The sequence below is a fragment of the Macaca fascicularis genome, chromosome 16, assembly GCF_037993035.2.
Source record: "Macaca fascicularis isolate 582-1 chromosome 16, T2T-MFA8v1.1".
NCBI classification, from domain to species: domain Eukaryota; kingdom Metazoa; phylum Chordata; class Mammalia; order Primates; family Cercopithecidae; genus Macaca; species Macaca fascicularis.
The window spans coordinates 19824252-19847185 of NC_088390.1; the positions used below are offsets into that span (position 1 = coordinate 19824252).

The 22934-nt window shown below is 43.1% G+C and overlaps 2 protein-coding genes across 17 annotated transcripts in view; both read left to right on the forward strand.

The window, feature by feature from the left end:
• Positions 1 to 22934, forward strand: part of SPECC1 (sperm antigen with calponin homology and coiled-coil domains 1) — a 317948-nt gene that overhangs the window by 57607 nt on the left and 237407 nt on the right. For 4 of the 16 annotated variants that reach the window (XM_074018822.1, XM_045376224.3, XM_074018830.1 and 1 more), the window contains exon 1: positions 10005 to 10073. The exons of the other annotated variants lie outside the window; for them this stretch is intronic. The gene's annotated coding sequence lies outside the window, so the exon portion shown is untranslated. Of the gene's footprint in view, positions 1 to 10004; positions 10074 to 22934 lie in introns of those variants that run through there. 16 annotated transcript variants of the gene reach the window in all.
• On the forward strand, positions 20101 to 20562 carry LOC102142282 (small ribosomal subunit protein uS8-like). The gene has a single exon (XM_045376233.3). The coding sequence runs from the start codon at positions 20141 to 20143 to the stop codon at positions 20531 to 20533; it is 393 nt and encodes a 130-aa protein (XP_045232168.1). The 5' UTR covers positions 20101 to 20140; the 3' UTR covers positions 20534 to 20562.

Here is a 22934-nt window from a genome sequence, read left to right on the forward strand (position 1 = left end):
GGTTGGTGGCTGAGTAAGCAGGGCCCGAGTTGGCAGAGGGAGGTGATCCTGGGGCTTCACACTAGTCAGCGAGGTTAAGTGAGACCAGCAGGGCATGGAAGAAACCAGGAAGAGGCAGGAGTCAGGGCTTCAGCTTCTTGTGAGCTTGCAAACCCAGCTCGGAGGGAGTGTGATGCTGGGACGGCCAAAAGAGGAGCAGCTGGGGGCCAGAGAAGGTCATTGCACATCCAGAACCCTGATGGCAGGAGAGTCGAGAGAACGGGCACACCACCAAGTGTGATGAAACTTGTGGGGGATTGACGATGAGTCATTCTTCAGACTCTCCGGGACTCTTGTTCTTTCCCCAAATTAGTTGAACATCTGCTTTGGAATCAAAAGGGTAACTGCTTTTCTCTTTCTGGCTAATTAAACAAATGCAAATGTATGCATAGCCTTACTGTATCCTCACACAGCCTGGGAGGGAAGCACAGTGTGGGTGGCAGGTACATGACGCTAGAAGCAGAGGGTGTTCAGTGCTGGGGTGGGAGGACAGCAGGAGGATCTGTCCCGGTGCCAGGCATCTTCCATCCCTACAGGACCTCTCAAGGTTGTGCTACGTGACCTTCGGCGTATGAATTCACCTGGCACCACAGTATTGTTTTTAAAACTGAAAATATACCAGCGTATTGTAACTTGTAAGCCCACGAACTTCTTGTTTCTAGCCATGTACTTACAGAAAGCCCTTGCCGTTATGTTTTCACAGGGAGGGCATGATGAACCTTGTCTTATAGCTCATGAGAAGGCCAACTGCACTAACCACTCCTTGCCGGGTGTGGTATGTTTCCCTCTGTAATTAGTTCTCCCTGTGTACTTTCTTATGGTAAAATTTTATGCTTTAGAACAAAAATTAAAAAGTCACCTAAAGAGATGGTTTGGTTAACATGGAAGTCAAATTCCTCTTAGTAGAAATGAGCAGTTATAGTCAGACCTTATATATATTACAAAGAAGAGCAATATATTTCTAAACTACATGCTTATGTCACATTTCAGATTTTGTTTAGCAATTTGCATATTCATTATGATCTGCTAACCCACCTGTTTTGGAAAAACCCACTCAAACTGGGGTTTTTCCTCTGCTCTCACACCACAGCAACAGTCATCAACATGGAAAAAGACTTCTGTGACCAAATGTGTGGGGATTTCTCTCCAGAAGCAGTGGACACCAGCTGGGTGTTCTCCAGTTCAACTCTGACGCTATCTACCTGGAGAGAGCATCAGATCCCACAGGGTGAGACTCAGGCCCCAAGGCTGCCCCCTTCCGCAGACACCAGTCTCAAGTCTGGGCCTCTGGAACTTCTGACCAACTGGCTTCAAGTTGGGGTTCCCATGACTCCTTCTTTGGGTTCAACTAATTTGCTGGAGCACCTCACAAAACTCTAGGCAACACTAACTTACATTGATCAGTTTATTATAAAGGATATCGCAAAGGATACAGATGAAGAGAAGCGTAAGACAAGGGATGGGGAAAGGGCATAGAACTTCCACTCCCTTCCTGGGTGCACTACTTTCCAGAAACTTCCAGGTGTTCAGCTGTCCAGACGCTCTCTGAACTGTGACCTTTTGGGTTTTTGTGGAGGCTTCATTGCATAGGCACCACAGCCATGTAGAAATGTGATTGGACGAAAAGTACATGATCTAAACCCAGCATGCCCATCTCTCCAAGACTTTTCTTGGCCTCTCTGTGTAGCATTCCTTCCTTTAGGGTATGGGTAGGACTCTCTCTAGATTGAGGGACTTCTGACCCATAATTAGATTAGGGTCCTGTCTCGGGCAGGTGAAAGGACAGGAGAAGTTCAGAGAGAGAGATTCTGTTTCCTGAGGCCTAAAGGGCCCTGAAATTATAAGAAGAACTATAGGCATCAGGAGCCAGGAACAGGTTCCTAATGCCCATAGCCCTTGTTATAATTTGTTATCTATATCTCTATCTATCTATCTATCTATCTATCTATCTATCTATCTATCTATCTATCTATCTATCTATCTATCTACCTATCTCTGTCTGTCTATCAATCAATCATAACACCATACCATCAGATAAATAATTTCTATTCATACCCATTTTCTGGTAATAAAAACTGGATCTGTGGCTGGCTAGGTGAAACTCCAAAACCCATGAAGCTTTTTACCTTTTTTACCTCTGGGAGTGTGCCCTTTCATCCAGAATCATTAAGAGTCTCCTGGGTACCCCTCTCTGAGGACTCTTATTCTAACAGCCTTTGCAAAAATTAGCCAAACATCTGTTTGAAACTCACTCAGAGTCATTTTCATCTTTGCCTTTCTCCTAGTTATTTTTAGGGTTGATAAATTTGTTTTCCAAGAGCAAACAGAGCATTTTTAAGCTTTGATTTTTGGCTAGCATTTAGGAATTCTTGTTCTGTGGAGAGCGGGCCGGATGCCCACTGAGGAACTTAGCCTGCACAGAGATTCCTTCAGTGGAAGAGCACTGGTGTGGAGTCATCCATCCGGCTCCTAGAGCTTGGCTACCCTGATACTGCCCGGTCTCCCTGCAAATGAACACCTCAACATGCCATTATAGTCGATCATCTTACTCTGTTCTTACAGAATCCGGGAGGAGAGATTTAGAGTCCCTGCAAAGGACGTCTTGTGCAGGGTTTAATTATTTCTACAATTAAGAAAGCCTTCCTCAGGTTGAATGGAATTTATTTTCTGCAATATAAGCCATGAATTTACAAATAGAGTCTGATGCTGTCAGGATACATAATGGTTGTTATGCTTAAGTAGATTTTTTTTTTTTTTTTTTTTTGAGATAGAGTTTTGCCCAGGCTGTAGTGCAGTGACACAGTCACTGCTCACTGTACCTTCAACCTCCTGGGCTCAAGCAGTTCTCCCATCTCTGCCTCCCAAGTAGCTGGGACTACAGGTGCCATACCACCACACCTGGTTAATTAATTTTTTTTTTTTTGGTAGAGATAAGGGCTCTTATGTTGCCCAGGCTGGTCTTGAACTCTTGGATGCAAGTAATCCTCCTGCCTCCCAAAGTGCTGAGATTCCAGGTGTGAGCCACTGTGCCCAGTCTTAAATAGATTTTTAAAAATTACAAAACTGTTACATGTTCATAGTAAACAGTGTAGAAAAATTTAAAAAGCATAAAGAAAATTAAAATTTCCTATTATTCCACCACCTAGATAACCATTCTTTTTTTTTTTTTTTTTTTTGGAGATGGAATCTCACTTTGTCACCCAGGCTGGAGTACAATGGTGCGATCTCACTGAAACCTCCGCCTCCCAGGTTCAAGTGATCCTCCTGCCTCAGCCTCCCGAGGAGCTGGGACTACCGGTGCACACCCCCAGGCCCAACTGATTTTTGTATTTTTAGTAGGGACAGAGTTTCACCATACTAGCCAGACTGCTCTTGAACTCCTGTCCTAAGGTGATCCATCCACCTCGGCCTCCCAAAGTGCTGGGATTTCAGGTGTGAACCACCACACCCAGCCTAACCATTCTTAATATACAGATTTTTTTTTCAGTCTTTTTTATATACCTAAATGTAAATATGAGCTCCTACTGCAAACACTTTACAATTTGTATTTTCCACCAACATATATTGTCATCATTGTTCTAGATCACTGGATATTTTATAGTATCACTTTCTATATTGCGATGCTGTAAACTCACATATATTCACATTTATATAAATGTTTACATATTTATAATATTTTTAACATATTTATAGTATATATAATATTTCTATAGAGATAGCATGTATTCACTTAAATTCACTGCCATAAAATTCATACTTTAAAAGTGAACAATATGGTGATTTGTCTGTATCTTCACAAGGTTATACAACAGTCACTGCTATCAAATTCTAGAACATTCCATTACCCCCCACCCTGAAAACCCAGGGCAGTTACCACCCTTCCATCGCTCCTTCCCTCATCCTGTGGCAGCCACTCAAGTACTTTCTGTTTGTCTGAATTCCCCTCTTCTGGACATTCCGTAGAAGTGGAATTATACAATATATGGTCTTCTGCGTGTGGCTTCTCTTTTTTTTTTTTTTTTTTTTGAGACAGGGTCTTGCTCTGTCACCCAGGCTGGAGTGCAGTGCTGCAATCTCAGCTCACTGCAAACTCTGCGATCCTCCCACCTCAGCCTCCCAAGTAGCTGGGACCAAGATGTACACCACCATACCTGGTTTGTTTTTTTTGGTAGACAGGATTTTGCCATGTTGGCCAGGCTGGTTTCAAACTTCTGGGCTCAAGTCATCTGCCTGCTTCAGCCTCCCAAAGTGCTGGGATTGTAGGCGTGAGCTACGGTGTCCAGCCTGTGTGGCTTCTTTTGTTCAACATGAGGTTTTCAGGGTTCATCCATGTATCGGTACGTTATTCATTTTTACTGATGGATAGTATTTCACTGTGTGGATGTACATTTTATATTTATCCATTCATCAGCTGATGGCCATTGGTTTTTTTGTCTGCTTTATGGCTACTGTGAAGAGTGCTATTGTGAACATTTGTCTGCAAGTTTTTGTTTGAACTTCTGTTTTCAATTCTTTTGGATATATACCAAGGACTGGAGTTACTGGGTCATAATAGTAAAGGTGTGTAACTTTTTGAGGGACTCCCCAAACTGTTTTTCACAGTGGCTGTACTTTTTCACATTTACATAAGCAATGTATGAGGGTTCCAGTGTCACCACATCCTCACCAGCACTTGTTAATATCTGTCCTTTTGGCTGGAGCCATCCCAGTTGACGTGGAGTGGTATTTCCCAGTGGCTTTGATTTGCAGAATACCTAATGATTGATTTGTCTAATATGGAGCTTCTTTTCACGTGCTTGTTGGCCACTTGTATTGTATAGTCTATTTGGAGTAATATCCATTCAGATCCTTTGCCCACTTTTCAGTTGGGTTATTTGTCTTTTTGTTATTGAGTTTTAAGAGATCTTTACACATTATAGATAGTAGACCCTTATCATATATAGGATTTGCAAATGATTTCTCCCATTCTGTGGGTTATCTTTTCATTTTCATTTTGTTTAAAACTTATTTTAGGTTCAGGGGTACATGTGAAGGTTTATCACATAGGTAAACTCATGTCACAGGGGTTTGTTATACAGATTATTTCATCACCCAGGAATTAAGCCCAGTACCCAATAGTTAGCTTTTCTGTTCCTCTCCCTCCTCCAAACCTCTACCCTCTAGTGTCTGTTTCCTTCTTTGTGTTTATGAGTTCTCATCATTTAGCTCTCACTAATAAGTGAGAACATGCAGTATTCGCCTGCATTAGCTGGCGGCTGAGGATAATGGCCTCCAGCTCCATCCGTGTCCCTACAAAGGACATGTTCTTTTTTATGGCTGCATATCCTTTCATTTTCTTGACAGTATCTTTTGAAGCAAAAGGTTTTTAATTTTTGTGAAGTCCACTTTATCTAGTTTGTCTTTGCTTACTTCTGCTTTTGATGTCATCTCTAAGAAAATACTGTCTAATATAGTCATGAAGTTTTATAGCTATGTTTTCTTCCAAGAGTTGTAAAGTTTTAGCTCTTGTACTTTGAGGTGATTTTTGTATATAGTATGAGGTAGGAGTCTAACTTTGTTCTTTTGTATGTGGATATCCAGTTATTCCAGCATAATTTGTTGGAAAGACTGTCTCCCATTGGATTGTCCTAGCATCCTTGTTGAAAATCAACTGACCATAAATTTATGGGTTCACTTCTGGACTGTCAATTCTATTCCATTGGTCTATATGACTGTCTTATGTGAACATGGGATGTCTGTTTATTTACTTGATTTCTTTAGTTTTTTCAATGACATTTTGTAGTTTTCAGTGTGTAGATCTTCCACTTACTTATTCATACATATTTATAAATATTTTATAATTAAACATATTTATAAATATTTTATAAACATAAATATTTTATTCTTTTTGATGATATTATAAATGGAATTGGTTTCTGAGTATATTTGGATTATTCATTGCAAGTGTGTAGCAATACAATGGATTGATTTTTGTAGCATCTTGTGTTCTGCAGCCTTTCTGAACTCCTTTATTAGCCAGCCCTAACAGCTTTTTTTGTTGTAAATTCCTTATGATTTTATACCTACAAGAGCATGTCATCTGTAATTAGAATTAATTTTACTTTCTTACCAATCTGGATGCGTTTTCTTTCTTTTTCTTGCCTAATTGTCCAGACTGAAGCCTCTGGTATAATGTGGATGAGAAGTGGTGAGAGCAGAGACACGCTTGTCTAGTTGCTGATCTTAGGAGAAAGCTATCAGATTTTCACACTAAGTACAATGTTAGTTGTGAGTGTTTTGAGCTTGCCCTTTATCAAGTTGAGGAAGTTCACTTTTATGTCTAGTTGTTCAGTGTTTATATTATGAAAATCTGTTGGATTTTGTCTAATGCTTTTTCTGCATCTATTGAGAAGATCATATGGTTTTGTCCTTTATTCTATTACTATGGCAAATTACATTGATTTTGACCAACTTTGAATTTCTGGGATAAATTCCATTTGGTCATGGTATATAATCCTTTATGTATGTTTTTAGGTTTAGTTTGCTAGTGTTTTGTTGAGGATTTTCCTATATCTTATCTATATTGTATCTATTATCACTTTTAATGGCTGCATAAGGCTTAATTATGTGGATATACCATAATCTAACCAATTAGACTTTAAGTTATTTCTTTTCTTGCCATTGTTGTTGTTATAATCAAGGATAAGCTCATCACTCCTGCTCAGATAGCTTTGTATTCATTCATGAGTATTTTTGTAGGATACATTCCTACAAATGGAATAACGGAACCAAAGGTTATGCACACATGTTTGTCTCATCTTGTCATTGACATTTTCAAGTTGTTTATAGTGGGTTTTTTTTTTTTTTCAGAGGTTTTCAATTTTCAAGTAAGTCACATCTGTTTTTTCTTTATGTATTCTGCCTTTGCCTGTAGGCTCAGAGAGGCCTCTCCTACCGTATTCAGGATAATCTCCTATATTTTCTTTCTTTTTTCTTTTTTAATTTTTCGAGACAAGATTTCACTATGTTGCCCAGGTTGAAGTGTGGTCTTTTTTCTTTTTTAGTTTTTTGGGACAGGGTCTCACTATGTTGCCCAGGCTGGAGTGCAGTGGCTATTTGCAAGCACAATCATAGTGTGCTACAGCCTTGATCTCCTGGGCTCAAGCAATCCTCCCTCCTCAGCCTCCCAAGTAGCTGAGATTACAAGCTCACCAGCTATTGTGCTCAGCTAAAACAATCCATTCTTTATCCTAGATTAGTCATGCCATCTTCGTCATAATCTAAATTCTTATTTCTGGGCTTTGCCATGATCCAGTGCTTTTCTTTGTATTCCTAAACCTTGCCATTGTAATTTTTTACTTTTCTGATCTATTTTACTATCTGGTAGTACAAATAGTTTGTGTGTGTGTGTGTGTGTGTGTGTGTATGGAATTTTCTTCTTTAGAGAAGAATCAAGTTATTTCATAGCTTCTTTTTTTTTTTTTTTTTTTTTTTTTGAGACGGAGTCTTGCTCTGTCACCCAGGCTGGAGTGCAGTGGCCGGATCTCAGCTCACTGCAAGCTCCGCCTCCCGGGTTTACGCCATTCTCCTGCCTCAGCCTCCCGAGTAGCTGGGACTACAGGCGCCCGCCACCTCGCCCGGCTAGTTTTTTTGTATTTTTTAGTAGAGACGGGGTTTCACCGTGTTAGCCGGGATGGTCTCTCGATCTCCTGACCTCGTGATCCGCCCGTCTCGGCCTCCCAAAGTGCTGGGATTACAGGCTTGAGCCACCGCGCCCGGCCATTATTTCATAGCTTCTATAGAGAATAATCAATTATTCTACCAGATGAATTTTAGGATAATTTTATAAATAATTTTCATCATATTTCTAATCTGATTAGAATTTTTATTGGAATTACATCACATTTATAAAATTGTTTACAGAGAATGAATATCCATTGGGAGAGCATGGTATGCTTTTCATCCAGTCTTCTTTTTTGTCATTCAGAAAAGCATGAATTTTGGGGGGCGACTGTAACTTTCTTACCAGGTCTATTTATGGATAGTTACTATTGTAAGTAGGATTTTTTAAAACATGTGATAACTTATTTAGGTATATTATTTTATTATAAGGTTAATAATACTTATTTGAGAAAATTTAGAAGCTACAATGTGAATTTAAAAAGTAAATGACCCTCAGTCTGAGAGATAAGCACTGTTAACATTTTGTGTGTATCTTTCTATTGATAGATTTACAGTGTAATGAGGGAAGTAAGACATGATCACATGAAAGGCTTAATAATCCGAGACGCTGTTGAGTGACTAGCTTGTACTTTTTTTCTGCCTAGCTTTTTTTCTCCTTTTGGAAACTGCTTTTCCCATAACTAGTGGAGCTGCCAATCATCCAGGTCCCTCTCCACTGCGAATGGGTTGGACAGTGTATCACCTCAGGCTCTTTTCTGGGAGAGACTCTCTAATCTGGAATCTCAAATGCTAAAGACCTCTAGTCCTGCAGTGCTGCCGGGCAAGGCCTTCCTATCCTCAGAGCACCCCTGTTTGAATCATACTAGTTTAGAAGAGTGAAGTTACAGGTGATTCAAAACCATTCCTGATGACATCATTGGACCTCAAGGTCTAGCTGGCTTAAAGCCAGCCTGAATTCATCCTAGACTTTCCTAAATCAGTAAAGCCAACAAACTCACTATTTTGCTTAAGCAAACTTGAGTTAGGTGTCTGTCATTTGCAGAATCCCTACCACTACCACCTCCTGTGTCTGTGCCATGGTGCCACATGGGGAGTCACCGAGATGAGTTAGGACCCTGTATGCCCCTTGCCCCCCAGGAGGATGGGTGTTCCTCAGTGAGAGCAGGTTCAGTGCATTGTGCCTGTTGTCTCCTTCAAGGCAAAGCGGGATGGCCATGAGAGGCAGCAGCCTTGGCCAGGTGGGGCATGGGGCTGCCGTGCCAGGCCAGACTGGCTCTGAACTGTTCTTTACTGCACTCTCTTTAGAATGACAGAGTCTGAGTCTGGAGTTAGAATTATAGTGAACATGGGGGATTCTGTGTCACAGAGGCTCTGCAAACCCATGCCACCTGCTATATAAGAGCTCTCTGCCATGCAAGAGCAGACTGGCTGCCTTCCACACCTATTATCCAGTAAAATAGCAGTAAAAATGCAGCTTGTGGCAATGACTAAGCTTAGCCCAGGCCTGCTGATGGAGTTCTTGGTGCCTGTGGATATAACACATGTTGCTCGTTTACCTTCAGAACATTTTTTCAGTGTTTTCTGGGCAGTGTATTTGCTCCCCATTGCAGTAGGTCATTGTCACTGGGGCTGACTCTAGGCCGTCCATAGTAGCAGGGAGCGTAGACCCCAGGTTTTGTGAGGATGCCCATATCATTTTGGAGCTCCCTGAATTCAAAATTAAGTATGAAAAGATTTATTTGGAATGAAAAAAATTACAACAAATTATTGAAGCCTAGGAGTTTCAGATGCCTACTTCTGAGATCCCTTTAGTTGGCTCACCAGGAGCCCCTGCTGCGATATGCTTCCTGGTCGCAGCCCGACTTCCCCTTCCCACCTAGAACTCACAGTGCTCACAGGGTCATGGCAAGGTGGTGGGGCACGGCTGAAGCTTCGTGGTGTAAATGCATTTGTGGAGAGCAGACTGAGTTTTTGTTTTTGTTTTTAAATCTGTTCAATGTCTCAGGAAGCAATCAGCAAAAAGCTAGCCAGCCTACATCTTGAAACCCTTACATTTTGAAGACGTACAAATTAAGCATTGAGGACCAAGTAGGATGGAAATATGATTTTTCACTTTGTGCATGTGTGCGTGTAAGAAAGAGAGAGAAGAGAGAGACATTGTGAGAGGCAGGAGAGAGAGGGGGAGAGGCCATCAGAACTTGGGGAGAGCAGAGCCCGCCTGCTTCCTGAGTGAAGCGTTGCTCAAGCGCTCTCTGCCCAGCCCCCTCCGAGTGTGGTTTTCCTCCCAGGCCAGCTCCAAACTCAGAATAGAGTGGCTGACTTGCTGATTGAGGTCGGCAGCTCCCGAGAAGCAGGAGAAGCAGAGTTTTGAAGTAAGTACATGGTTGGTTATTATTTAAGACAGAGATGGAAAATCTTAGGATAGCTGGGGAAGAGGTGCTTCTGCTTTAGGTACAATGTCTTACAGACCCAGTGGATCTTGGTGTGACTAAGGCAGTATGAATACATTCTCCCGTGGTGCATGGACTGGATAAGTTAATGACACATGCATGATTTTGGGGGGGTTGAAAAAGGATTTGAAACCCATCTTCTGATGTCTTGAAAGAAAATGGTCTTCTCGCTGCTTGTCACCTGTTTCATCTTGCAAGGAAAGGATGATTAATGCCGACTTCAAGTAAATATATGAAGTTCTTTAGAAAAGAAGCGCTGTGAGTACTAATTAGTAGCAGTGTGTAGATTATTTTCCCATCCAGGGTGAATAGGGCTGCTTCTGTGCATTCTTTTTGCCAAGTGTGGGATGTCTAAGGTCCTGTGAAGAGAACCACCCACTTAACTAGTGCTTAGCCCCTGGAACGTTCTCGAGTCATCTCCCCTTGGAGATCAGCACTGTAGTGTGCCCTGTCATCTGGCAGAGGGTCTGATAATGTCCCAGTGCTCAACATCTGGGCAATACATGCGTCGTGTTAGGGTCTGAAATGAGATGCTTGTGAAACCCAGATGGCAGAATTTCAAGCAATAATATGATAAAGTTGGCGGCTTTTCTGAGAAGTTATTTATTATATGGTTGCTTGAGACCGTTTTCCTCCATACCCCCTCACAGGGCTGAAGATACCTTAAAATCTCTCTTACCCACTCTGTTTCTAGAAATTAAGTTTTTGCTTTTTATTTCCTTATCCCACTGACTCTAGTTTCCTATTGGAATAAAATGTTTAGCTTAGCGGTGCAGGAGGTCCACACTAAGTTTTCTTGGGAAATGTGGCTTCTGCCCCTTCTCGATAGAATGCGAAGGTGCTGCTCCTGCTGCAGAACTCACTGGTGTGGCTGCTTCTGCTCCTTTACAGCTCAGCTCCGTGGACTCTGTGTCTCTGTGGTTCTGTTTTAGAGTAGCCGTGTTTCACTTCCTTTAACCTTTCCTTTACCAAGTGAGTTAACATGCAAGGCTGTCCAAACGGAGGAGCCCCCAAGGCAGGAGAGGGGGTGCAAAATAAGCAATACTAAACTCATTTGAAAACGTGAAATTGAAATAAACCACCACTTGTGAAGTATCATTCCTCATTCCAATTTTATTTTTCCAATGTGTTAACTTTTTTTTTTTTTTTAGACGGAACCTCGCTGTTGTCACCCAGGCTGGAGTGTGGTGGCTTGATCTCTGCTTACTGCAACCTCTGCCTCCCGAGTTCAAGTGATTCTCCTGTCATAGCCTCCTGAATAGCTGGGACTACAGGCGCATGCCACCACGCCCAGCTAATTTTTGTATTTTTAGTAGAGACAGGGTTTCACTACGTTGTCCAGGCTGGTCTCGAACTCCTGACCTCAGGTGATCCACCTGTCTTGGCCTCCCAAAGTGCTGGGATTACAGGTGTGAGCCCCCGCACCCGGCCGCATTACGTTAACTTTTTTTTTTTTTTTAAATGATCAAAGTAATTTTGAGCTCTCACTGTACGACATCATCTCATTTGATTCTCCCAGCAGCCCCATGAGGTAGCTACCTTTATGGTCTTCAGTTTATAGCTGAGGATGCAGAGGCCTAGAGAGGTTATGTAACTTGGCAGAGGTCAGAGAGATGGGTGGACAGGTAGGTGAGTGGTGCAGCCAGGATGGGAACGCAAGTGTCTCTCAATCCAGAGCTCGTGCTCTGATATGGCATTTCAGTAAATTCAGAAATTGGAGAAAATAGTAACTTAATCCCACACCCTAAACCAACTGTTAAAATTTCTGTATTTCTTGCTGGGTGCGGTGGCTCGCACCTGAAATCCCAGCTACTCAGGAGGAGAAGAAGGAGGATTGCTTGAGACCAGGAGTTCGAGACCAGCCTGGGAAACATAGCAAGGTCACTGTCTCCAAAATAAAAAGAAAAAAAAATTAGCCAGGGCTGGGTACGGTAGGTCATGCCTGTAATCCCAGTACTTTGGGAGGCTGAAGCAGGTAGATTGCTTGAGCTCAGGAGTTCAAGACCAGCCTGGGCAACATAGTGATAGCTCATCTCTACAGAAAAATCAAAACACAAGCTGGGTGTGGTGATATGCACCTGTAGCGCCAGCTACTCAGGAGGCTGATGTAAGAGGATCGCTTGAAATCAGGAGGTTGAGGCTGCAGTGAGCTGTGATCATGCCACTGCATTTCACCTTGGCCAACAGAGCAAGACCCTGTCTCAAAAAAATAAAAATTAAAATAAGAAAATAAATAATTAGCCAGGTGTGGTGTTGCATGCCTGTAGTCCCAGCTACTCCAGAGGATCACTCGTGCCTAGGAATTCGAGGTTACAATGAACTATGATCTCACCACTGCATTTCACTCTGAGTGACGGAGTGTGATCCTGTCTCTAAAAAAATTATATATTTCTTTCTACCTGTACAACTAGACATTATAGCATAAGGCTTTAAAAATGTTATGTAGTTTCACAATTATTACTCTATTATTCTTTTGAGACAGAATCTCTCTCTGTCGCCCAGGTTGGAGTGCAGTACCGCGATCTCAGCTCACTGTGACTTCCGCCTCCCAGCCTCAAGCTACCCTCCCACCTCAGCCTTCCAGGTAGCTGGGATTACAGGCGTGTGCCACCATGCCCAGCTAATTTTTGTATTTTTGGTAGAGATGGAGTTTCACTATGGTTCCCTGAGTTGAAGCGGTCTGCCTGCCTTGGCCTCCTAAAGTCCTGGGATTACAGGGATGAGCCACTGCACCCAGCCTAGTTTGACAATTATTTAATGGCGTAAAATATTTTATTAAGTGATTGGTCCATAAATTATTTAACTCTTCCCTGTTTTTTAAAATTAGGTTGCTTTTCTTTTTTTTTTTTTTTTTTTTTTTTGCTATTATAAGTAGTAGATTAGTAACTGTCTTTGTCCATGGAACTTTCCTTATGTTTTTGGATTGTATCTGTAGGGTAGAGTTTCAGATGTGAGATTACTGGGTAAAAGGGCATAACCATTTTAATGGTGCTTGGTATGTGTTGCTAAATTACTTTCTATCAACACAGTGTGTTGGAGCATTCATTCAATTTCATCCATTCCACCAGCCAACAGCATCATGGGGAAAAAAGAGTAAGAAAAACAGAACCGAACCTCTTTATGGTATTTTGCATTTCTTTTAATACAGCTAGGCTGAACATTTTTTACGTGCTTGTTTATAAGTTGTACTTTCTCTTTTGATCATTTTATGGGATCATAATGCTGGCTTTTTGGGGCCGATTTATATGGGTAAGATTTATTTGCCATATTTTTGTCAGTTATTTTCCCCAGTCTATTGTTTACCTTTTTAAAATGAGTTTTTAAAACACATGCAGTCATTTAACATTTTTATATAGTCAAATTGGTTCATTTTTTTTGGTAAGTCTTCTATATTAGAGATCTAATTTCTCTGTTTTTAAGTCGTTTATTTTCTTCGAGTATTTTCTTTCACAGATGATGTGAAAGTAAATTTAAACTGACTTTAAAAAATGCTAACCAGTTTTTCCAGTATCATTTATGAGCCACCCTTATGTTTTCTAATATTTTATGATTTTTTCTTTATATATCTCCAGCTTTTCTATTATATGATTTTTCTGGATTATTTGATTATTTACAGGAGCAATCTATTTCTACGCCATTATCACACTCTGATAACTTTTGTTGCTTTTTTTTTTTTTGAGATGGAATTTTGCTATGTGGCCCAGGCTGAAGTACAGTGGTGCAATCTTGTCTCACCACAACCTCTGCCTCCCAGGTTCAAGTGATTCTCCTGCCTCAGCCTCTTGAGTAGCTGGGATTACAGGTGCCCGCCACCACGCCTGGCTAAGTTTTGTATTTTTAGTAGAGATGGGGTTTTGCCATGTTGTCCAGGCTGGTCTCGGGCTCCTGACCTCAGGTGATCCACCCGTCTCAGCCTCCCAAAGTGCTGGGATTACAAGCATGAGCCACCGCACCCAGCCTGTTGCTTTTATGATATGGAGAGAAAATGAGTTGTGTGGAGTAGTACTGAGTGAACATAGGATTCTGGTTAAGCCCATGGGCACTGGAGGCAGATGGCTCAGCCTTAACTTATCTGTCCCTCAGTCTTATTATCTGTAAAATGGGGATAAAATTAATAATAGTATCTATTCCATAGGGTTGTTGGAGTGAGGAAATAAAAGCTAAATTAAAACACACACACCGAAAAAGTATTGGTGTAGGTAGATGTGTAGAGAGACTATCTGAGGCATATAGAGATGACTTTATATACATGAGTATGGATTATATTACATATATACGTAAAAATACATTCGTATTTTTGTAGAGTCAAACATGTCATTCTTTCCGTCTATGGCTTAAGACAACCTTTCATGTAATCTTGGGAGACAGGAAAGGTTGTGTTAGCCACAGAGGGAAAGAATGACACGTTTGAGTCGCCGTATGCTAAAAACTTGGTACACTGAAAGACAGGTATGTGGCCGAGAGAAATACATGCAGCCCACATACCACAAAGAGTACTACTCATAATAAATGATTCCAGCAATCAACTAGAAAAAACACACCAGAGAAAAATGGGCAAAGGTTATAAAAAAGCAATTCCTAGAAGAAGGAATATAGAAGGCCAATAAACATACAATGTTCAACCTCATTAATAGTCATAGAAATGCAAATCCAAATACTCATGAAATGTCATTTCCCATGCAACATATTGGCAAAAATGGAAAATATGAATAATATTGCAGTGTGGAGAGAACATAGGAAGATAGGCACTGGCAGTCATCACTAATGGGAACAAAAATTAGTAAAGCTTTTTTGTATGGCAAATTTATAAAATCTATCAAAAGGTAAAATATGCTTACCTTTGATTTGTCTTAGAAAAGCACTGTACATGTTTTTAAGTAAACATAAACAATATAAACATATTTATGTTACAAATATAAGCTATATATTTTTATTTGTTTGTACATAAAAATTCATTTAATAAAAAGCAATGGATGTGTGATATCAAACTGTTGTTTCCTGTGTCACCTCTGGAGAGGGAAGTAGAATTAGGGCAAGGTTGCTTTTTCCTCTTGCTAGATATCCTCCTGTGTTTGAGTATTTCATGAGTCTGAATTTGTGTATTTGTATAAAGTAAACAAACAGACAATTTTCCAGACCCACAGGCAAGAAGAATCTTGGGAACAGGATGCTAGCTGTAGAAGCTCAAGGTTGGGAAAGCGAGTGACAGATTTTGGGAAGAATAAGCATTTGGTGGCAGTGTTTAAAGATGCTTTAAAGGCCTTAACTTATGTTTTAGAAAAGGAAGCCACCCAAGAGGCATGGAGGAAAAGCTGCTTTATTGATGGGTGCTGACCTCTTCCATCTCCTGTCCCTGTTTTCAGGTTTTGTGCAGTTGCGTTCCCACACACGGCTCGTAGACGCCCCCCGAGGCACTGTTCTCCTCATTTTCTTTTCCATCCTGTGTTCCTTATCTCTGGTTTATTGATTTATTATTTTTGTATTTATTTTTAGAGACAGGGTCTCTTCTGTTACCCAGGCTGGAGTGCAGTGATGAGATTATAGCTCACTGCAGTCTCAACCTCCTGTGCTCAAGAGGTCTTCCCACATCAGCCTCCTGAGTAGCCTCCTGAGTAGGGACTACAGGTGTGCACCACTATGCCTGGCTTATTTATTTATTTGTAGGCATAGAGGCTTTCTACAGGCTGTTCTTGAACTCCTGGGCTCAAGTGATCCTCCCACCTTGATCTCTCAAAGTGCTGGGATTACAGGCGTGAACCACTGTGCCCAGCCTCTCTAGTTTAAAAAACGGTCATCTGAGGTTCAAAATAAGCTCTTCATCCATTATCCACCCAGCAGACATCCAGCACCCAGTCTGAGCTGGGCAGTGTGCCAGGCCCTCGGGAGATAAGGGTGAGCAAGAGAGAACGTGCCAGTCTCTAGGGACCTACGCATGGGTTGGGGAGGAGGGACAGTAAATACTGATGAATTATATCACTGACTGTGATGGTAGCTGCGAAGCTGCTGTTGGGGGCTGTGGTGGAGAGTCACAGAGGAGGGATCCTTTCCCTGGGTGGTCAGGAGGCGCAAGGAAACTAGGGTCCTCTGAGGAGAGCCTGCGTCACTCCAGTCTCTCCCATTCCATCCCTTTCTCCACACCCCTACCGCCATATCTTCATTCCTTTCACTGGGACCCCTGTTTCCCAGATTTTGGTTCTTTTATGCCTCTTTTCACAGTTGTTGCCATTGTCAACTACCATTACTTATTACAGTTCCTAAAATTGACTTAACATTATTAATGGATCTTTAAAGGACTTAACCGTGAGAAACAATGAAAATGAAATGATGCTAAATTTGCAAGTGAAGATGATAAGTAATGAAGGCAAAACTCTGAACGTGGCCTAGAAGGCATGGATGGGGTTGCTTTGATCACAGAGGGATGCTATTTATGTGGGAGAAAGGGAATGTATTAGGATTAGATATTGTCAGTGAACTCAGGGAGGACACTGTAGGAAAGAGATCACCGAAAGAGGGAGAGACTGCAGAGCATGTATTTATTTTGTTTGATTACAAGAATGAGATAAGCCAGCAACACATTACAACTCAGGGGATCAGAGGGCCCCTCTGAGACAGACTGCGGGAGCCACACCTGGTTGCTACGGTAACAGGCCTCCTTGTAACGAAAAGAGCCACAAGTGCCCACAATAAATGGCTTGGGGCAGAGGAGCAACAAGGGGCCTGCCTTGCTGCCTGCTGGGGAAGGCAGACTCGGGGAGGTTTCGCGGTAGGTAAAGAATGCGATCCTCGGGGGAGGGTCTCGGGTTGTCTTGAGTCTGGGAGCTTGAGAGCCTCTCTGGGTCTCACTGATGAGGTCTGAACATAGGGAAAGGAAGTCTTCCTGGCTTCTCCTGCGCTGCCTGCGAGCCTTTGCTGCATGGGAGGAGCCCCAGGACAAGAAGCGGTCCAGCGGCTTTTGTGAGCTGGCTTGGGATGCTGAGAGATTTGGGCATCCCCTTGGCCATCCTGAGGAGGGCCGGGCCCACATGATGGGATCAGTGCAGGTGGGGGTGGTCCTGCTCACCGGCCTCACCGCTGTAGCTGCAGGAACTTGAAATCCCCACCCCACACTTGCTTTCTCCTTCCTGCCACAGTATCCCTCCTCCTCACTTTGCTGTTCCCTGTGCCTGTGGGTTTCTATCCCTCTTGTCATCCAGTTCATGCTTATTATCCTGGGAGGGTCACCAAAGGGTCTTTTCCTCCCGCCTGGGTCCTGCGCCCCTTGGATAAGCTCTAAAAATCACACAGTGCCTTTTTTTAGTAGAGTTTTCCCAGTTGATATCTGGTATTTCCAAGGCCATTTGATAGTTCCCTACACCAGATGGTGAGCCCCAGGTGGGGAGGGGTGGTGTTTGGTTTTGCCCATCCTGTGTCCTGGTGCCTACTGCAGTGCCTAGGTACAGGAGGTGCTTCCAGAATGATTCTCCAGCTAACAAATGAATGAGACAGTCCCCAGCTGTTTGTGTAAACGAGTGAATTCCCATGACTCCTTTTGAGCCTGGTGTTTCTTTCCCAGTGCAGCAGGGCACTGGGAGTGAAGGGGAGAAGAGGGTCTGGGGAGTGGGGATGCGGGTGTGCGTGTGAACCACGGTAGGAAGCCTGGGTTTTATTCCAAGGGACACAGGGACCCACTGGAGGGCTCTGAGCAGAGGAGTGATGGGATCTGACCTACATTTCTAAAGGATCACTGTGGTTAGTGTGGAAAGATTAGCCAGGTGGAGGGAGAGGGCTGAGGAGAGGATGGAGGTGAATTAGAGGGGTGGTGGCATCTGGAAGATTGGGGTGGACTGGGATCTGTCCGGAATGTAGAGCCCACGGGTGCAGCGTTCTGGGCCTCAGGATCTCGTGATGTGTTTGTTGCTCTGATCTGTGCTCTAACTTTTCACAGGTGAGCCGTGCTGTGGCCCTGAGTTTCCCACATTATAACACACACATAACTTTTCAATCAACAAACCTTTGCTGCCCCCAAAGCCACCCCAGGAGCCCCTGGGGCCCATGTGTGCCAGTTTAGGCCGCGGTGGCCCCACCTGCAGCCGGCTAGCCATTCAGACTCCTCCTGCTGCGCCCGCTGCCTCCTTCCATCACAGATGATACTGAGTTGCCACCAGTCACATAAGGAGAAGGCACCCTCAAAGTCTCAGCTCTTTAACCTGCCATTCTGGGCCTCTGCCATCTGCTGCCACCCTGTTTTCCAGCACTATTCTGCATAACTTCCACCGTGCTCGCCCGCTGTGCCAAACAGCACCGCTCCTTGCCTGCTTTTGGGGGTGCTCCTCTTCTTACCTGGAATGCCCTCTCCTCCAGTTTTCACATGTCAACCTCCTAGCCATCCTTCAGAGTTGTGCTAGTCTGCTTGGTCACTCACAACAAAGTATCACAGACTGTAGGTCTTAAACAACTGACAGAAATTTTCTCACAGCACTGGAAGCAGACATTGGAGTCAAGGTCAAAGTGTTATTTTGGGAGGCTGAGGCAGGAGAATTGCTTCAGCCCAGGAGTTTGAGACCAGCCTGGGCAACACAGTGAGACCCCATTTCTAAAAAAAGAAAAAAATGAGCCCGGTGTGGTGGTGTGCACATTGTCCCAGCTATTCAAGAGGCTGAGGTGGGAGGATCGCTTCAGTGTTGAGTTTGAGGCTTCAGTGAGCTATGATCATGCCACTGCTCTCCAGCCTTGGCAACAGAGCAAGACCCTATCTCAAAAAAAAAAAAAAAAAAAAAAATATATATATATATATATATATTCACCTTGTATCTTCACACGGTTATCCCTCTGTGTGTGCCTGTGTCCTAATCTTTTCTTAAATGGACACTAGTAATATTGGATTAGGGCCCACCCATATGACCTTAATTACCACTTTAAAGACCCTCTCTCCAAATACAGTTACATTCTGAGACATTAGGGATTAGGGCTTCAACATAGGAAGGGGGTGGCGGGGAGGGACACAGTTCAGCCCATGACTAGGGTCTCACTGAGATACCACTTTCCCCTCTAGCACCCACTGTGCTCACACACCATAGCCTGTTAGTGGGCTTCTTTCTAGCACTGGTTGCTCTGTCCTTTGGTGTTCATTCATTCATTCATCTAAAATAGTATTAAGAGACCATCTCGTCCAGACTCCTGGGCTGTATTATTCTTTCTGAGTGCTGACCACACCAACTATATCTGACACAGGTCACCTGGGACATTTAATTTTTTGTTAATTCATCAAACAGAAAATTTCTGAACACTTCCCATATGCAAGGCATCGATCCAGATGCTAGGCAGCAGGCACAGCAGAAGGAGTCTGAATGCTGGCCAGCTGCTGGTGAGGCCGCTGATCTGCCTTTGCTTTTAAATGCAAAGGTGAATCATAGTTGGCGCTTCCAGTTAGTTAGAGAGACATGATAACTGGCATATACAGTCATACAAGAGAGGACATGGACAAAATGTTTGGAATTTAGAGCAACACCAAATCACGTTGGTCTTTTTGTAGGTGTGGGGAGATGGCAGATAAGACTACAAGGGAGAAGTAACATTTGATCTGGGACTTAAAGATGGATAAGATTTGTGTAGATAGTAAGTAGGCTTTTGAGTTTAGGCTTTTTTCACTTAGCATAGTGCATTTGAAATATATCCTTTTTGTGTGTGTGCTATTCATTCACTTTTATTGCTGAGTTCATTCTATTGCTGAGTACTAATCTAACATGGGGATGCATCAGTTTATTTATCCACTCACTGTTGAGGGAGAGTTAGGTTGCTTGGCTTTTGCTGTTACGAATCCAGCTGCCATGAACATTAGCATTACAGATGTTTGTGTGAACACAAATTTTTATTTCTCTTGGATAAATACTGAAGAGTGGGATTAGTGGATTGTATATGTTTAATTTTTAAGAAACTTCGGCACTGAGCACTCTCTGAGAGCTCCAATTTCATCCGTCTGCCATCGGCGCAGTCCTGCAATCTAAGCCACAATGGTGCGCATGAATGTCCTGGCTGATGCTCTCAAGAGCACCAACAATGCCGAAAAGAGAGGCAAACGCCAGGTTCTTATTAGGCCGTGCTCCAAAGTCATCGTCCGGTTTCTCACTGTGATGATGAAGCATGGTTACATTGGCGAATTTGAAATCATTGATGATCACAGAGCTGGGAAAATTGTTGTGAACCTTACAGGCAGGCTAAACAAGTGTGGAGTGATCAGCCCCAGATTTGATGTGCAACTCAAAGATCTAGAAAAATGGCAGAATAACCTGCTTCCATCCCGCCAGTTTGGTTTCATTGTACTGACAACCTCAGCTGGCATCATGGACCATGAAGAAGCAAGACAAAAACACACAGGAGGGAAAATCCTGGGATTCTTTTTCTAGGGATGTAATACATACATTTACAAATAAAATGCCTCATGGACTTAAAAAAAAAAAAAAAAAAAAAAAAAAAAACTTCGGCACTGCAAAGTGGCTGTACCATTTTGCATTTCTACCAGCAGTGTATTAGAGTTCCAGTTGCGGCCGGGCGCGGTGGCTCAAGCCTGTAATCCCAGCACTTTGGGAGGCCGAGACGGGTGGATCACGAGGTCAGGAGATCGAGACCATCCTGGATAACACGGTGAAACCCCGTCTCTACTAAGAAATACAAAAAACTAGCCGGGCGAGGTGGCGGGTGCCTGTAGTCCCAGCTACTCGGGAGGCTGAGGCCGGAGAATGGCGTGAACCCGGGAGGCGGAGCTTGCAGTGAGCTGAGATCCGGCCACTGCACTCCAGCCTGGGCTACAGAGCGAGACTCCGTCTCAAAAAAAAAAAAAAAAGAGTTCCAGTTGCTCCATATCTTTGCCAGCACTTGATATTGTTTTGTTTTGTTTTTAAATTTTTAGCCATTCTAGTAGGTATGTAGTGATAGCTCTTATGGCTTCATTTGCATTTTCTTAATGACTAATGATGTCAAGCATTTTTTTATGTGTTTATTTGCCATCCAAATATCTTCTCTGGTGAAGTTTTTATTTAAATCTTTGGTCATTTTTTATTGCCTTGTGCTTTTTATTATTATTCTTTGTTGTTAATATGGACATCATTTTGTTATTTTTAACAAAAATAACAAATAGGCAGGGCACGATGGCTCATGTCTGTAATCTCAGCACTTTGGGAGGCCGAGGCGGGCGGATCACCTGAGGTCAGGAGTTTGAGACCAGCCTGACCAACATGGTGAAACCCTGTCTCTACTAAAAATAAAAAATTAGCTGGGCGTGGTGGTGCACACCTGTAATCCCAGCTACTCGGGAGATTGAGGCAGGAGAATCGCTTGAACCCGGGAGGCTGAGGTCGCAGTGAGCCGAGACCGCGCCACTGCCATTGCACTCCATCCTGGGTGACAAGAGGAAGACTCCGTCCCAATAAATAAATAAATAATAAATAAAAGTAACAAATAATAACAAAAATGGTTATTATTTAATAATTCAAGATTCAAGTACTTTATCAGTTTTGTGTTTTGCAGATATTTCCCTTCCAGTCGATGGCTTGTCTTTTCATTTTGTTGACAATGTCTTCTGAAGACCGTACGTTTTAAATTTTGACAATATCCCATTAATCAGGTGGTTTTCTATGTTTTTTGTCCTATTTTATTGCTCATATTTTTGGTGTTGTAACTAAGAAATCTTTGCCCTACTCAAGGTCACAACAGTTTTCTCCTGTTTTCTTCTAGAAGTTTTCTAGTTTCAGGTTTCACCTTTAGGTCAATGATCTATCTTTAATGTGGACCAGACACTGGGCCCACAGGTGTGGAACCACAGAGGAATGAGACAGAGCCCTTCACTCAGGGACCGTCTGGGCAAAGGAGATGGGGGTGGGAGTCACACAGAGAAGCAGTGTTCGTCTCGTGTAAGGCCTGCTGATAAGCCTGGGTCCAGGGTGCTGTGGACACACTGTGGTGTGGAAGCATGTCTGTGCCCCAGACAAGGAGCTGTGAACTGAGGTTTACCAGACAGTAGAGGGTAAGTGGAAAGCAGGAGTCCGGGCTGGGAAGCCTGTTCTGGGCGCAGAGTGGCCTTGGGCAGGCCTGGAGGCTGGATGATAGAACTCAGCATCCCTGCAGCTGCTGGTCATTTGCTGTGCCTGGGCTCAGAGTGCAAGACGGCTGGCAGGAGTGGGCAGAAGGGAGCAGGGGCCTGAGCACTCCGTGTGCCTTACACTGAAACAAAGAGGAGGTGGAGGTGGCTTCATGGCATGGCTCAGGTTGTGCTCTTTGAGGGTCGGGGGTAACTGTCTCGCTTCATTTTGAAAGTCAGATGTGTCTGTGTCATAAAGGGCCCATCCACAGGGGGCAGCGGAAGTGCTGTTATGTAACCGTTTCTGTCCCCCACTCTGGAAACAGATCACATAGCAGTTGCTGTACTTGCTGTTCCTTGTAGACTTACTCCTGTGCAAGGAACGTGTAATGACAAGGTAATCCCAGGAGCAGCCTGCAAAATTATCCCTCATATTTGTGGTTCCTGTGTATATTTAAAACACAATGCTAGAAGCGATTGATGCTGACGAAGGATAGGGCATATTCCAGGCACTGAATAAATTAACCCTGCAAAGCACAGCAGTTGCTTTCATTAGCCAGCTGGCACTGCAGGAATATAGCTAAAGCCTGTGGGTTAGAAAAGAAAATCTCAGGAATGCGAGAACAAAAAGGAAATCAGCTGCATTCAGTGATTTAACTTTATCTGACAACAATAAGGAAATCCAGAACTCACGGTGCTCTGAACAATGGCTGACTCCCACTGGGTGTGCG

Bases quoted from the DNA above. Each gene is read 5' to 3' on its own strand.
- LOC102142282 (XM_045376233.3), top strand. From the start codon at position 20,141: ATGGTGCGCATGAATGTCCTGGCTGATGCTCTCAAGAGCACCAACAAT.